The sequence below is a fragment of the Mus caroli genome, unplaced genomic scaffold (genome assembly GCF_900094665.2).
Source record: "Mus caroli unplaced genomic scaffold, CAROLI_EIJ_v1.1 scaffold_12888_1, whole genome shotgun sequence".
NCBI classification, from domain to species: Eukaryota; Metazoa; Chordata; class Mammalia; order Rodentia; family Muridae; genus Mus; species Mus caroli.
Window position 1 is genome coordinate 23,448 of NW_018389088.1, and position 13,293 is coordinate 36,740.

Consider the following 13,293-nt stretch of genomic DNA (forward strand, 5'->3'; position numbering starts at 1 on the left):
CTACTCAGGGCGCCATAGTCCTCTACCCCTGCGTGGTGTATGACCATGGGCCCGAGAACGCTCTCAAATAAAAATCCTCTTGCAGTTGCAGCAAGATCGTTTCTTGTGGGTGATTTTGGGGTGTCGCCTCTCCTGAGTCAGAACGTGGGGAGAGTCCTCACGTTGTGGGTCTTTCAAGTGAATTAGCATGCAGGTTTAATGCTGTTTCAACTGAGCCCATACCGACCTTCTCTGGTATGAATTTCCTTTAATTATTTTTGTCTTTCATGAAGCTCCAAACCAGCAGTGCTTCTTCCAAATGTCCTCTGCCATTTTCCAGTCCCATGTTGTTTGGCCAAATCTGTGGCGGCCAGCTGCCCACATGTCTGGGTTCTAGTCTGGGAGGCATCTTGGAATCTGGAAGAGAAGAGGGAACTAGGCTGTGCGAGAAAGATGAAACCAAGAGAACGGTCTGATCAAAGTTCAATTTTACTATCCCCAGACACTGGTTTATGAAGAAGGGGAAGGCGCCCATTCCCGCCAAATCATCCTTGGAGTCCAGTTTCAGGTGACCACGTGATAGCTCCAGAACAGCAGGCAGTAGCAGTGGGAGTGGCAGAACGATAGGGTGGAAGGCTCCACCCCGGATACTCTCTTCGTGCTAACAGTGAAACCTGTTCAGCCAGGTTTCAGGCTGAGGGGTGTGGGGGGAGGTCGGTTACATACACCCAGGCAGATAAATGCAGGAAATTCCAATGAACCAGATTAAAAGAACACTTAGATTTTCGGTTATTTCCTTAGAAAATGATTTTGGAGTTCCATCTGATATTTTTGTTTTTAAAGATGTTGTGATAGTGTGATAGTCATTTCCAGAGTAGGTAGTTGAAGGAAACAATTCAATGTATCCTCTTACAAAATTTTCCCTCATCCAAGGCTCAGGGAAATGTAAAGAAGATGGTGGAAAACATCTTGTGAGTCAAAGGATGAGGAAACTGGCTGTGAACACAAATCTTCTATAACTAGCATAAGTAGACCATGAAGTTTTACCAATATGACACACAAAATATGGTCTGAAGAAGGATTACTGCACTGTGCATGGCAGCATGGAAGGAAGAAAGCTTGCAAAGCTTCTAGCCTACACAACCATTTACAGGAAACTTTAAATCTGGGAATGGAGGACGTTGTCATAGCCAGGGAAGGGAACAAATATTGGCCATGTATTACCAAATAATGATCCATCAAAACATAAAAACATGCAATTTTACATAGTATCTACAATTTATACTTCAAAATGTATATGTATATACAAATACATGTATGCATTCATTAAGCATTAATGAAATAATAGGTCATATGCATTTTAGGAGTGTATGGATGGGCTACAAGTGGTGTTCTTGAGACAGGAAATATAAAGAAAAAAACAATTAAATTATCCCATCAAAAATAAACTGTAAATTAACAATTAAAATAAAAGCAACAAACAATACTTTCAGAGAAAATTACACTGACCTTCAGCAACTGATGTCCAGAAATAATAATGTTCATGTGTTTGTATGTACATCTTTGTGTGTATAATATTAAACCAAATAATTCTTAATTACTCCTATTTTGATAACATTTTTGAAGTCATTCATCTAGAGTGCTTTATATATTCTCAGATTTCACTGACCTCATTGTGATATAGGTCTTGTGTGTNAATTTTTCCACTACCAATTTTTCTCCCTGAATGAAACTTCTTCATTTCGTATTGAAATGGTATGTTTTCATATGATGTTCAAGAGCCTTATACAGCATGCATAATCTGAGCCCCAATGACCTTTTCATATATTGTACTTCTTTTAGTATTTTACCTGATATTCTGAATATTTTCATAGTACATTATGCACCAATTACAAATCTCAGGCCTCTGTGATGGCCATCAACAATATGCAACACTGTAACTATGCTCCACACTCTACAAATATTCAATCTTGTTTCTCTTTCAAATCAGTGCCTTCTATTGCATCAGTAATCTGTGGTATTCCAAATCCCAACCAAGCATTTTAACATTTTGCTGATGTCTTAAATTCTGTTGCTGTAAGAAAACACCATAGTCAAAGGAACCATGTGAGAAAATTCTTATTCCCCTATGTACCTTGGTCACAGTTAATAGAATGAAGTCAAGGCAAGAACATGGATGCAGACACTCAATGAGAGCATATGGAATAATGCTGATTATTGACTTCATGCCTGTGCTCTTTAAAGTCCTCTTTCTTATAGCTCCCAGAACATTTTGCCAAGAGGTAGCACTCTCATATACATTAGGGTCACCTTATTACATATTAAATTAGGTACATGGCTTACACACATACCTAGAGGTCAAAGTGTTGGTAGCCATTCATCAACTTAGATTCCCTATTCTCAATGTTTACATCGATGTTCACATCAATGAAACCATTTACCCCTAAAACAATAATTGGCATTATATTAGGCAGTGCTGTGCTGCCCTACATTGTAAGTACTAACTTTGTATATTACTTAATTTTTTGTATGATTTAGTGGTGCTTTTGTTATGACAAAACAAAAAGTTAAGTTGAGTATAATTAGCATTTTAAAATTAGTAAAGAATCAAGAAGGCAATTTATCTTTGTACTTAGGCAGAAAGTTTGAATCGTGTATACGTAATAGAACACAACATTTTGGGAGAAATATACAGCCTAGCAAGCCTGCACTAGAAGCTAAGATGGAGAAAACCTCCACAACCACCATGGCCGTTCCCCTGGTGCTGTGGTAGACAGGGAGGAAGGTGATCCAGACACTGCAGAACACCAGCATGCTGAATGTTAGGAATTTGGCTTCATTGAATCTGTCAGGAAGGTTCCTAGCCAAGAAAGCCACAGTAAAGCTCCCCAGAGCCAAGGCACCCAAGTATCCCAGAACAAAGTGGAAGGCAATGACTGAGCCTTTGTTGCAAATAATGATGGTCTTTCCATGTTCAGATTGCGTATCTCTGTCAATAAAGGGAGGAGATGTTCCTAACCAGATTCCACAGAGAACAAGTTGGATTAGGGTACAAATGGGAATGACCAAGTTAGGTGCCCCTGATGCCAGCATCCCTCTCATCCTTCTCCCTGGAGTAGTGAGCGTGAAAGCCATGAGTACAGTTATTGTTTTAGCCAACACTGTAGAAATAGCCACTGTGAAAAATACTCCAAATGTGGTCTGCTGCAGGATACAGGTGGCCTGGTTGGGATGTCCAATGAAGAGCAATGAGCAGAGAAAACAGAAGACTAGAGAGATGAGCAGGATGTAGCTGAGAATGCTGTTATTGGCCTTCACAATGGGTGTATCCTTGTACTTCACAAAAGTGACTAGTATTAGAACTGTGAGGGCAGAGAAGGACAGGGCCATGCATCCTAGAGCCATCCCCAATGGATCTTCNTAAGCCAGGAATGACACAGCTCTTTGGAGGCAGTGGGTTTTNTCTAAGTTGGCATACTTATCATCTGGACACCGCACACACTGTTCCATATCTGCTGGCAAACAATAATAGACCCTTATAAGATATCATACTTTTCTAGTTAATAATTGTGTATTTGTATTGTTTAGAGGATATATCAATAAATAATTTGGTGTTGAGAATCCACTCCATTCCTTATTATTGTAGGGACCAGTTACTCAACATTTCTCTCTATCAACCTATGCTTTCTGATGGAACAAAGCACCATTATAGGGAATTGAACAGCAAAAATTATTTATTAAACAAAAATAATGAAAAATATGATGAATATTTATATGTATAACTCCAGATTATTTAACTCCTCAAACCATAAATTTACTACTCAGAGACAAGCGTATAGTGTAGACATAGTTACTGATGCCAGTAGATGAAATATGTTATGTACTTTGTTTACTTTGAGAGTTGTGTCCTTTATTTTTATCTACACATAGGCACCAGAGCATAAAATTCCTCATGCAAATATTTACATAGAGGAATATTTTCATTCTTGAATCTGTATGCATCATAAACATATGAATGTCCCGCTCATTGTGGGAAGATATCTTTCTTCCCAAGCACATCTTCCAAATTCTATGACATAAAAGGTATGGATATTCACATTCATCTGTCTGTCCTTAGGTAGGCTGTGATTGATGATAAACAATCTCCCATCTCTTGTTTCATCCTGGAAATCTTCACTCATGTTCTAATTCTTTGACGGGAAATGCTTAATCTCTTAAGCCATCTAAGTTTTTAAAATGTATTTCATTAAACAACAGCTGCTATGCTGAGCATCTGGCCTTTGACAGGGACTATTTTGGGTGATCAAGGGACAGATTGTGAACTGATCCTATAGCTAATTTTCTTTGTAAAAAGAATCAAAGGAAAAGAAACATATGCATAGATTATGCCTAATATTACTGTTCAAAAATAGTTATAGAGGTATGNCCCCCTTGATATTTTCTATATAATATAAAATTAGTAGCCATCATATTATGAAAGAATTGCATAGTTTGTAGAAAATATTGCAAGTTATTTGCTGGATCTAAAAGAAGTAGACATTACTTAACTGATCAAGTTCTGAAACATGGAAATTTTAGGTCTTCAGTTTCCACCTAGGCCATATCATATTTCTAGTTTGGAAAGAGAAGGCATTTTAATTCATCAATTTTTCTTCTCTATGCAACCATGTACCTGTTTCATTGGAAACCGCATTTTCTGGGCACTGATCACAATCAAAGCAGCAGTCTGCTATTTGTTTCTGATGAATTTTTCTGAATCCAGCAGTACATGATACACTACACAGGGAGGAGGGTACCTGAGGCAATACACAAGTATTATATAATATGTGAGGTGTATAGTTTATGTATATATCATATGTATAATGACACATAGATTGTTATATGGGACATTAACAGATATGGTTATAAATATTCCTCTGATAACTAGCATTACTTAACAGTTTCAGGAACATTATTATTTTGTATTACCCTGCAATGCACTGAATGTCATACAATATTTACTATATCACATAATATTTTATATGTAACATTCAGGCTGTAACAGTTTAAAAATTTTCCCTTCTAAACTCAATAATCCAAAAGTAATGTTCATGTAGTATCAGTTTCTCATGATATAAACTAGAACACTGAGCTGTATNGAGAGACAAGATAGGGTAAATCAAGAAAGAGTTTAATGAATATGAACAAAATATGTTATATATGACTCTCATGAAATTAATGAAGTTTTCCTAAGTTTAAAAGAAAAAATGGAGCCCTCTATCCCATCCCCATATCCCCCTGCTTCTATAAGGGAGCTACCACAATCACATGCCCACTCCTACTTCAGCACCCTAGCATTCCTCTAGGCTGGGGCATCAAGTCTCCATAGGACCAAGGGCCATTCCTCCCACTGATGCCAGATAAGGCTATACTCCACAGAGGAGGGGAAACTAGGAATGGGAATAACATTTGAAATGTAAGTAACTAAAATAGCCAATAAAAATATATAAAAAATACCTTGATTCAGGAGAAATATTTCTGTTAATGAATACATGCTATACTTAATTAGTCTGTAAATATATTCACAAAGAATCAGAAAATTCCATGGTTTGTATAGAGTTACAAAATTATATATATATATATATATATATATATATATATATATACAGAGAGAAATATTACTAAACATTTAATAATTATACAACTGTATTGTGTGTTAGTAGGCATGTGGGCACTATTGAACTTGGAATTCATGGGACTTTGCTCCCTATAACTAGATTTACATGAAGATAAGAGTTATTAATTTTGGTGCTTATAACTGAGCATGGTCTTTTGCAAGAGTAGCAACTGTTCTTAACCACAGAGCTATTACTTTAGTGCCTCACAATTTAAAATTCAGATATCCTGAAAAAATTAAAATTGTAGTATACCCACTGATGATCCTCCTGTTGTCCACTCCAAATCATCAGATATATGAAGTTGTTGGCTCTGATGGAAACAAGGCAAATAGCTTCCTATTTTCACTTTTAATCCAAGGCCTTGTGGAAAATTCCAAATGATGAAAATGTCATANTCTGTACACTGATTTTCCCTATGCTTCATGTTCACCAGTTCTCCAACAGGGTTAGTAAATATCCTGGATTTCAGCATGGAAGACACCTAATTAAGATGCATCATTAGATGTTTACACATGCACATCAGTAAAGGGAATGACAAATTGAGAATTTATCATAATTAATTTATGAATTTCAGAAAAGACAGGTGAAATAAACAATTCCTTGTAGTAAAATGCAATATGCCTCATGGATGATTTAAAATTAAAATACTTCATATTAATGTTCCATTGTAAAATGTGCAAGAAGAAATGATTAACAGATAACAAGTAACACTGTGCATGTATGAGCATGTTCCTCAAAAATGGTAGTTTTAAAAACATGATGTCATGTATGTGCAAGTGAAGGGGAAGTCTGAATGTCTCTAAGTTGTGAAAAGAATGGTTGTGGGCCTTTCGTGTACATACAGTCTATATACATAAACAAAAACTTAATAAAATGTGAAGTCTTAATCATTTCTGGTTTTGTAAATAATTGTTAATAAAATGAATAATTATTAATCATAGCTCATGTACCAATTCTTGCGAAATTATTCTTTAGAAAAATATTCTAGTCGACTCATCACTTAAGGGTTTTATGATAAAACTCTTGGCTTCTATTTTAATTTTTGAACTTATTTGGTGAAATGTTGAGACACATTTTCAGAAAACTCCCTGATATCATAAAAAAAATGTATTGTCTCCTACCAAATGTGATCCTTGTGCATGATATTTATCCATGTTAAATATTCATTAGGGAGATTTACAGTGAAGAAATCTTTCCTCTGACAGAATAATATCTAACAAATGTACAGTTGTTTCTCTGGGTANATTTAAAAGATCTCATTGATATATCTAAATATTATGAATACTGTCAATAAGACAAAAAGGCCACCAACAGATTGGGAAAGGATTTTTACCAATCCTAAATATGATAGGGGATGAATATTCAATATATACAAAGAGCTCTAGAAGCTGGACTCCAGAAATTCAAATAACCTCATTAAAAAATGGGGTACAGAGCAAACAAAGAATTCTCAACTGAGGAATACCAAAGGGCTGAGAAGCACTTGAAAAAATGTTCAACATCCTTAATCATCAGGAAAATGCAAATCAAAACAACCTTGAGATTCCACCTCACACCAGTCAGAATGGCTAAGATAAAAAATACAGGTGACAGCAGATGCTGGTGAGATTGTGGAGAAAGAGGAACACTCCTACATTGCTGGTGGGATTGCAAGTTGTACAACAACTCTGGAAATCAGCCTGGTGATTCCTCAGAAAATTGGACATAGTGCTACTGGAAGATCTAGCAGTTCCTCTCCTGGGCATATACCCAGAAGATGTTCCAACTGGTAATAAGGACACATGCTCTACTATGTTCATAGCAGCCTCATTTATAATAGCCAGAAGGTAGAAAGAACCCAGATGTCCCTCAACAGAGGAATGGATACAGAAAATGTGGTACATTTACACAATGGAATACTACTCAGCTATTAAAAACAATGAATTTATGAAATTCTTGGGCAAATGACTGTATCTAGAGGATATCATGCTTAGTGAGGTAATGCAATCACAAAGGAATTCACACAATATGTACTCACTGATAAGTGGATATTAGCCCAGAAACTTAGAATACCCAAGATACAATTTGCAAAACACAAGAAAATCAAGAAGAAGGAAGACCAAATTTTGGATACTTCATTCCTCCTTAGAGTAGGGAACAAAATACCCATGGAAGGAGTTACAGAGACAAAGTNTGGAGCTAAGACGAAAGGATGGACCATCGAGAGACTACCCCACCCAGGGATCTATGACATAATCAGCCATCAAACTCAGACACTATTGCATAGGCCAGCAAGATTTTGCTAAAAGGACCCTGATATAGCTGTCTTGTGTGAAGCTATGCCAGTGCCTGACAAATACAGAAGTGGATGCTCACAGTCATCTATTGGATGGAACACAGGGTCCCCAATGGAGAAGCTAGAGAAAGTACCCAAGATGCTGAAGGGGTCTCAACCCTACAGGTTGAACAACAATATGAACTAACCAGAATTCCCAGAGCTCATGTTTCTAGATGCATATGTAGCAGAAGATGACCTAGTCGGCCATCATTGGGATGAGAGGTCCCATGGTTTTGCAAACTTTATATGNCTCAGTACAGGGGAACACCAGGGCCAAGAACTTGGAGTGGGTGGGTAGGGGAGCAGAACTTGGGGAGTGTATACAGGACTTTAGGGATAGCATTGAAATGTAAATGAAGAAACTGTATAATTCAAAAAAAAAAAAAAGAAAGAAACTTTACCTGCTGACAGTCAGTGAATGTTCCTTTGGGCACTGTAATTTGCTGAGATTCTACTTGTTGAAGAATGAGTTCATGGTAGGTGTGGGCCACAGCATACACAGCATTATACAAATTGTAGCCTTCCTCACTTAGGACAATGTCATATTTGTGCAGTGTTGTCCATTCCAATGTGTTGTTGAATGTAAAATGATCCTTTTTATTGCTGTTCTTAGAGATGGAACAATTAAAATAATTCCACCCCAGTCTAGACTCAGAAACGTTTTCTGTGTATTTTTCACTGTTCATTGTTTGCAAGAAATTTCTAAAGTTAGCAATTTCACGTACATGGTGTGCAAAAGTGACAGTCCCTTGGAAGAAATCGAGGCTGAAATCTTTTTTATTTGTGATGACATCCCATTGTGAGGTTGTGATCCAGATTCTCCTTACACCTAAATCTTCCCACCTTCTAAAGCTAACTTCTAAGGTAGAGTTCATTTCACCGTAAATGATAACAACCTTTGCTGTTGATTCCATAATTTGTTTATCATATATCTTAGCCCTTGTCATATATAACTGCATGTCTTCTGGGATCATNTTAACAAAAGCTAAACAGATTCCACGTCTTTGCATTTCTTCTCTCATGTCTGATAGAAACTGAATACTCTGGTCATCATCTGAGATGACCAGTCCTATCCAAGTCCATCTAAAATGAAGCATCAAGGAGACCATTGCATGAGACAAACGTGTGTCCTTGGTGGCTACTTGATGGACATAGGGAAACTGGTCATGGTCACTCAGCTTAGGATTAAATGGTCCAAAGAAAACCTAAAGGATATAGAAGAGAGGATGAAACATCCACATGAGGAATAAGATTGTTAGGATATTTGTACTTATACACAGGTAGTATTATTCACCTTTCAGAATTCATATTAAAGATATTAAGATTATACTATAAATATCATATATTATTCCTATTAGATTCTAGAGTATTCCTGACAAGTATGAATGTTCTAGAAAACAATTTTGCCTGTTTGCCCAGTAGAACTATGATCCTATTATGTAACTCTTTATTATTCGTGTGCGTGTTTATTTGTGTGTAACAGTGCACTCATAAATGGATACTCTCCAAGTTTTCTTGTAGGCACATGTAAATGGAATTTAAAAGTTGTTAACTTTGGCTAGAGAGATGGCTCAGTGATTAAGAGCACTGACTGCTCTTGCAAAGTTCCTGAGTTCAATTCCCAGTAACCATCTGTAATGGGATCTGATGCCCTCTTCTGGTCTGTATAAAGGCAGTGACAATGTACTCACCTACATTAAATAAATGAATATTTAAACACAAAAAGNTGTTAACTCATCCAGTGTCACATATTCTTACCCTTGGTGTCCNAGAATTAATTGACAGTTTTATTGATGTTTTCCATGATGGTCCTATAAGGGCTATGAAACAGGTTCCAAAATATGCACAGATATAATCAGTAAATTCCACAGTATAGCTCTTTTCTGAATATATTTTATCCAGATCTCCCAATGTTTTTTCACACTGACCATCATTAATGGGGAATATCAAAGACATGTTGGGTAAAAGATAAGGATTCTTGTTGATTTCATCAGTTGCAAAAAACAGTACTAGGAAAAACTCATATCTTCTTGCTGGTATTCTAAAACAAGGCATAATGATTAAGGGAGATGTTTGAAACATAAAATTCCAAGTCCTGTAAAGTTTGTAATATGAGACATAATATATTTCTGTCTAAATATCTTGAAATAAGCATAATAAATTAGAGATCTTTAGAGTTAAATAGAATTTAAGAATTCATAGAAATAGGGCACTATGTTATAAGTTTTATATTTGTGAAAATAAAGATTGTTTTATCTCTGAATGCCAACCTTGAACTAGATTACAGTCCTATTGAAGGAGATTAGTATAAAATAATATTGGAGTTGTAATTCCACAGGTACAAAAAAAAGCATATGAAGTATATAACACATTCTCCTTAAAATCTTTATTATTTAAATGCATTTTATACTGTGGAGAGTCAGAGTGCTGCCATGAGAACAGTGTGTATAACCAAGGCCATGAGAGCAGTCAGTGTAGCCAAGGCCATGAGAACAGTGAGTGTAGCCAAGGCCATGAGAACAGTGAGTGTAGCCAAGGCCATGAGAACAGTCAGTGTAGCCAAGGCCATGAGAACAGTCAGTGTAGCCAAGGCCATGAGAACAGTCAGTGTAGCCAAGGTCAGAGAGTAGTGTGAGCAACCAAGAGGAACTCTTATCTATGTTTAGTCTGTAGAGGAACTTTCTCAAGAAGAGTTCTGAGTGCTGAAGTGCTTATAAGCTGAAGCTGCAGTAATAAACTTTTAGTCTTGATCAGAATACTGTCTTAGCTCCATGTTTCTTTTGCCCCACACGTTCATTTCCAGCCCTCCTTCCAGGTGAGCCCTGCTTGACTGTAAGCCACTGGATGGCTACATTATATATCACACATCATAATAATATTGAGTATTTTGAGAATCAAATAATACATAAAAAATTTGTTCAACTTTTATGTTCATATCCTTTCCTACCCTAAAAATATCATTAATGCATATTTATTAATGTCTATAACTGAGGATCCTATATCTAATGTTAGTACCAAATGGTTTCAAAATATACAAAATATTTTTTGGGGTATTAAACATAGTAAAAGTGCATAAAATATTAAAATATTAACACTAGAAATATATTTAAAAGACCTTATATGATACCACCTGATATAATATGAGAGTATTCAAAAACACATTATATATCTGTGCATATTGCCTAACAATCAGTTTACTTAAAAAAGATTATCAGTGTTTCTAGGAGAGAAATTATTTTATCAGTAAGTATTTTACAAATTTCAAAATAGGAAAAACTCTTTGAAGTTAAACACTGAGAAAATGCTAATTACAATCACAGTTAGAAAAAATATCAATAATATTTCCATGATGTTTCTAGTACATGCTTTTAATACTTTCAACCATTAATATTCAATACACAGATTATTTTAAGATACATTTTGTTTAATTTAATTTGTCCATTTCAAAATATACATGATGATACAATATACATAACCAGAATATTATCCTTTAGGCTCTTTGTATCAATGTAATGTTACCTTTTAGTGTGTTGCTACTGTATCAGTTTTGTAAAAGAGGTATGAGATTTTTCTTAACATCTCAGTCTTCCTAATCCTTTGATATTCTTTAAGTGATTTCTGAGTACAGAGACCTTCTTTCCATATGAAATGTGTTCATCTGCCCCAGCACAGTTGGCAGTTTATCTGCTACTATTAGCAATTTCCTCTCATTAGGAATAAAGACAGCAAACATGCTCATTTGCATTTTTCAATTGAGAGTTTGGAGCTAAGTGTTTCTCTCTAAACCTGAAACTTGTATTGATATGGTTCATATATTTGTAATTTTAATCTTTATTATGGCTAAAATAGGGTCACCAATGAGAATTTCCACTATTTTTCCTATGTGGTATGGGATAATACATGATACATCAGAAATGAAATTCCTACTGAACTAACACAAAAGTATAATAATGTAAAGCCACCATCACTAGACTTTCTCTAATGTTATTTCAATATTAATTCAATAATTAAGAGAAATATTGGCCATTAATCTGACACTAATAATAAGCCTAACATGTGACTGGACATTTGTATACTTGAATGAAAAGATTATTTTGTTAACAGAATATGAAGCCTGGAGTCTTTTTCTACATTCAGTGTCAACTCCAGAATGGCAGGAGGGGCTCATTCAAAGACTATTTTATAAAGCAAAGTATATATACATATATATATATATTCACAAGTATATATGGAGAACATAAGTATATATATATATATATATATATACTGTTATACATGTAACCATGTAGAGTAGACCCACACATACACAAATATTTCAATGTATGAATTTATGCTCAACTGGTTTGGAGATCAAAATTAGATAACCTTTTTATGAAGGTATTTAGATGCATGCTTATATAGAAACCATTGGCAGACAATAGAATATAGGCAGTGATGCAGTTTGTTTATATATATAGCTCTTGCCACAGGTGGGGATTGTGAATTTAAGGCAGATGATGAGACATCTTTCAACATATGTTATCCAAAGACTCAACAGATAGTCTCCAATCCCTCTCATTTTCCAGCACTGTGAACTGTAGTCCAATGTAGTAAAGCTATACTAAACTGTGACACATTTGAAAGTATTAAAATAGTGATTACATTATAATTATTTTTCAGTGGTTCTTAAGGTTACATGGGGAAGAACAGGACACAACCCCACAGTTTGTATACACAGCTAAATACATCTAATACCTAACATTGGAGCAGGAATTAAAGTTAATGACTTACCTAAGATCAGAGATATTATAAGGGTAGTCAGTAGGTTCCTCAACTGCTGCAAGGAAAAACCCACAGTCACTTCTCAAATCTCCATCATTATCTTCATTATTCTTTATCCTCCAAAAGCACATGGGTTCAGTCAAGTGGCACGAGATCAGAGAAAACTCCAGGAGGAAAAAGGAAAGAGTGAAAACACACAGGTTTTTCATATCTGCTAAGATCTAAGATCAAGCAGTTGTGAAATGTGTTTCTTATGCAGAAAAATATCACTCACACATATACACCTATGTGTCTGTTTTATGGCTACTGCTCTCTGAAGATCCACTTAGTTATAGTCAACAATTCCTTTCCATTCATTCTATGTCATGCTCCCTGGATACATCAGGAAAATTGTGGCCTCAAGCTCTACATCTGAGGTCTGAAAACTTTTGATCAAATCTTTTCTGAAAACATGTTGTGAAGATCATGTCTTCCATCCTCAGGTGCCATGATTTCATTCATATCCATGACATACTTCTCCCCAGGGATAACTTTCTCCTGGAGAGCTTGGAACAGACCAGGTGTCAACAGCCATATGTA

The 13,293-nt window shown here is 35.7% G+C and overlaps 1 protein-coding gene across 1 annotated transcript; it reads right to left on the bottom strand.

Moving 5' to 3' along the window:
- Positions 1-2,689: 2,689 nt before the first annotated feature.
- On the bottom strand, positions 2,690-12,923 carry LOC110287934 (vomeronasal type-2 receptor 116-like). Its single transcript, XM_021154421.1, is given in 7 exon segments — positions 2,690-2,727; positions 2,730-3,491; positions 5,889-6,117; positions 8,355-9,158; positions 9,712-9,994; positions 11,740-11,745; positions 12,724-12,923. Coding segments are annotated over 7 exon segments (2,322 nt in total).
- Between the last annotated feature and the right edge of the window lie 370 nt (positions 12,924-13,293).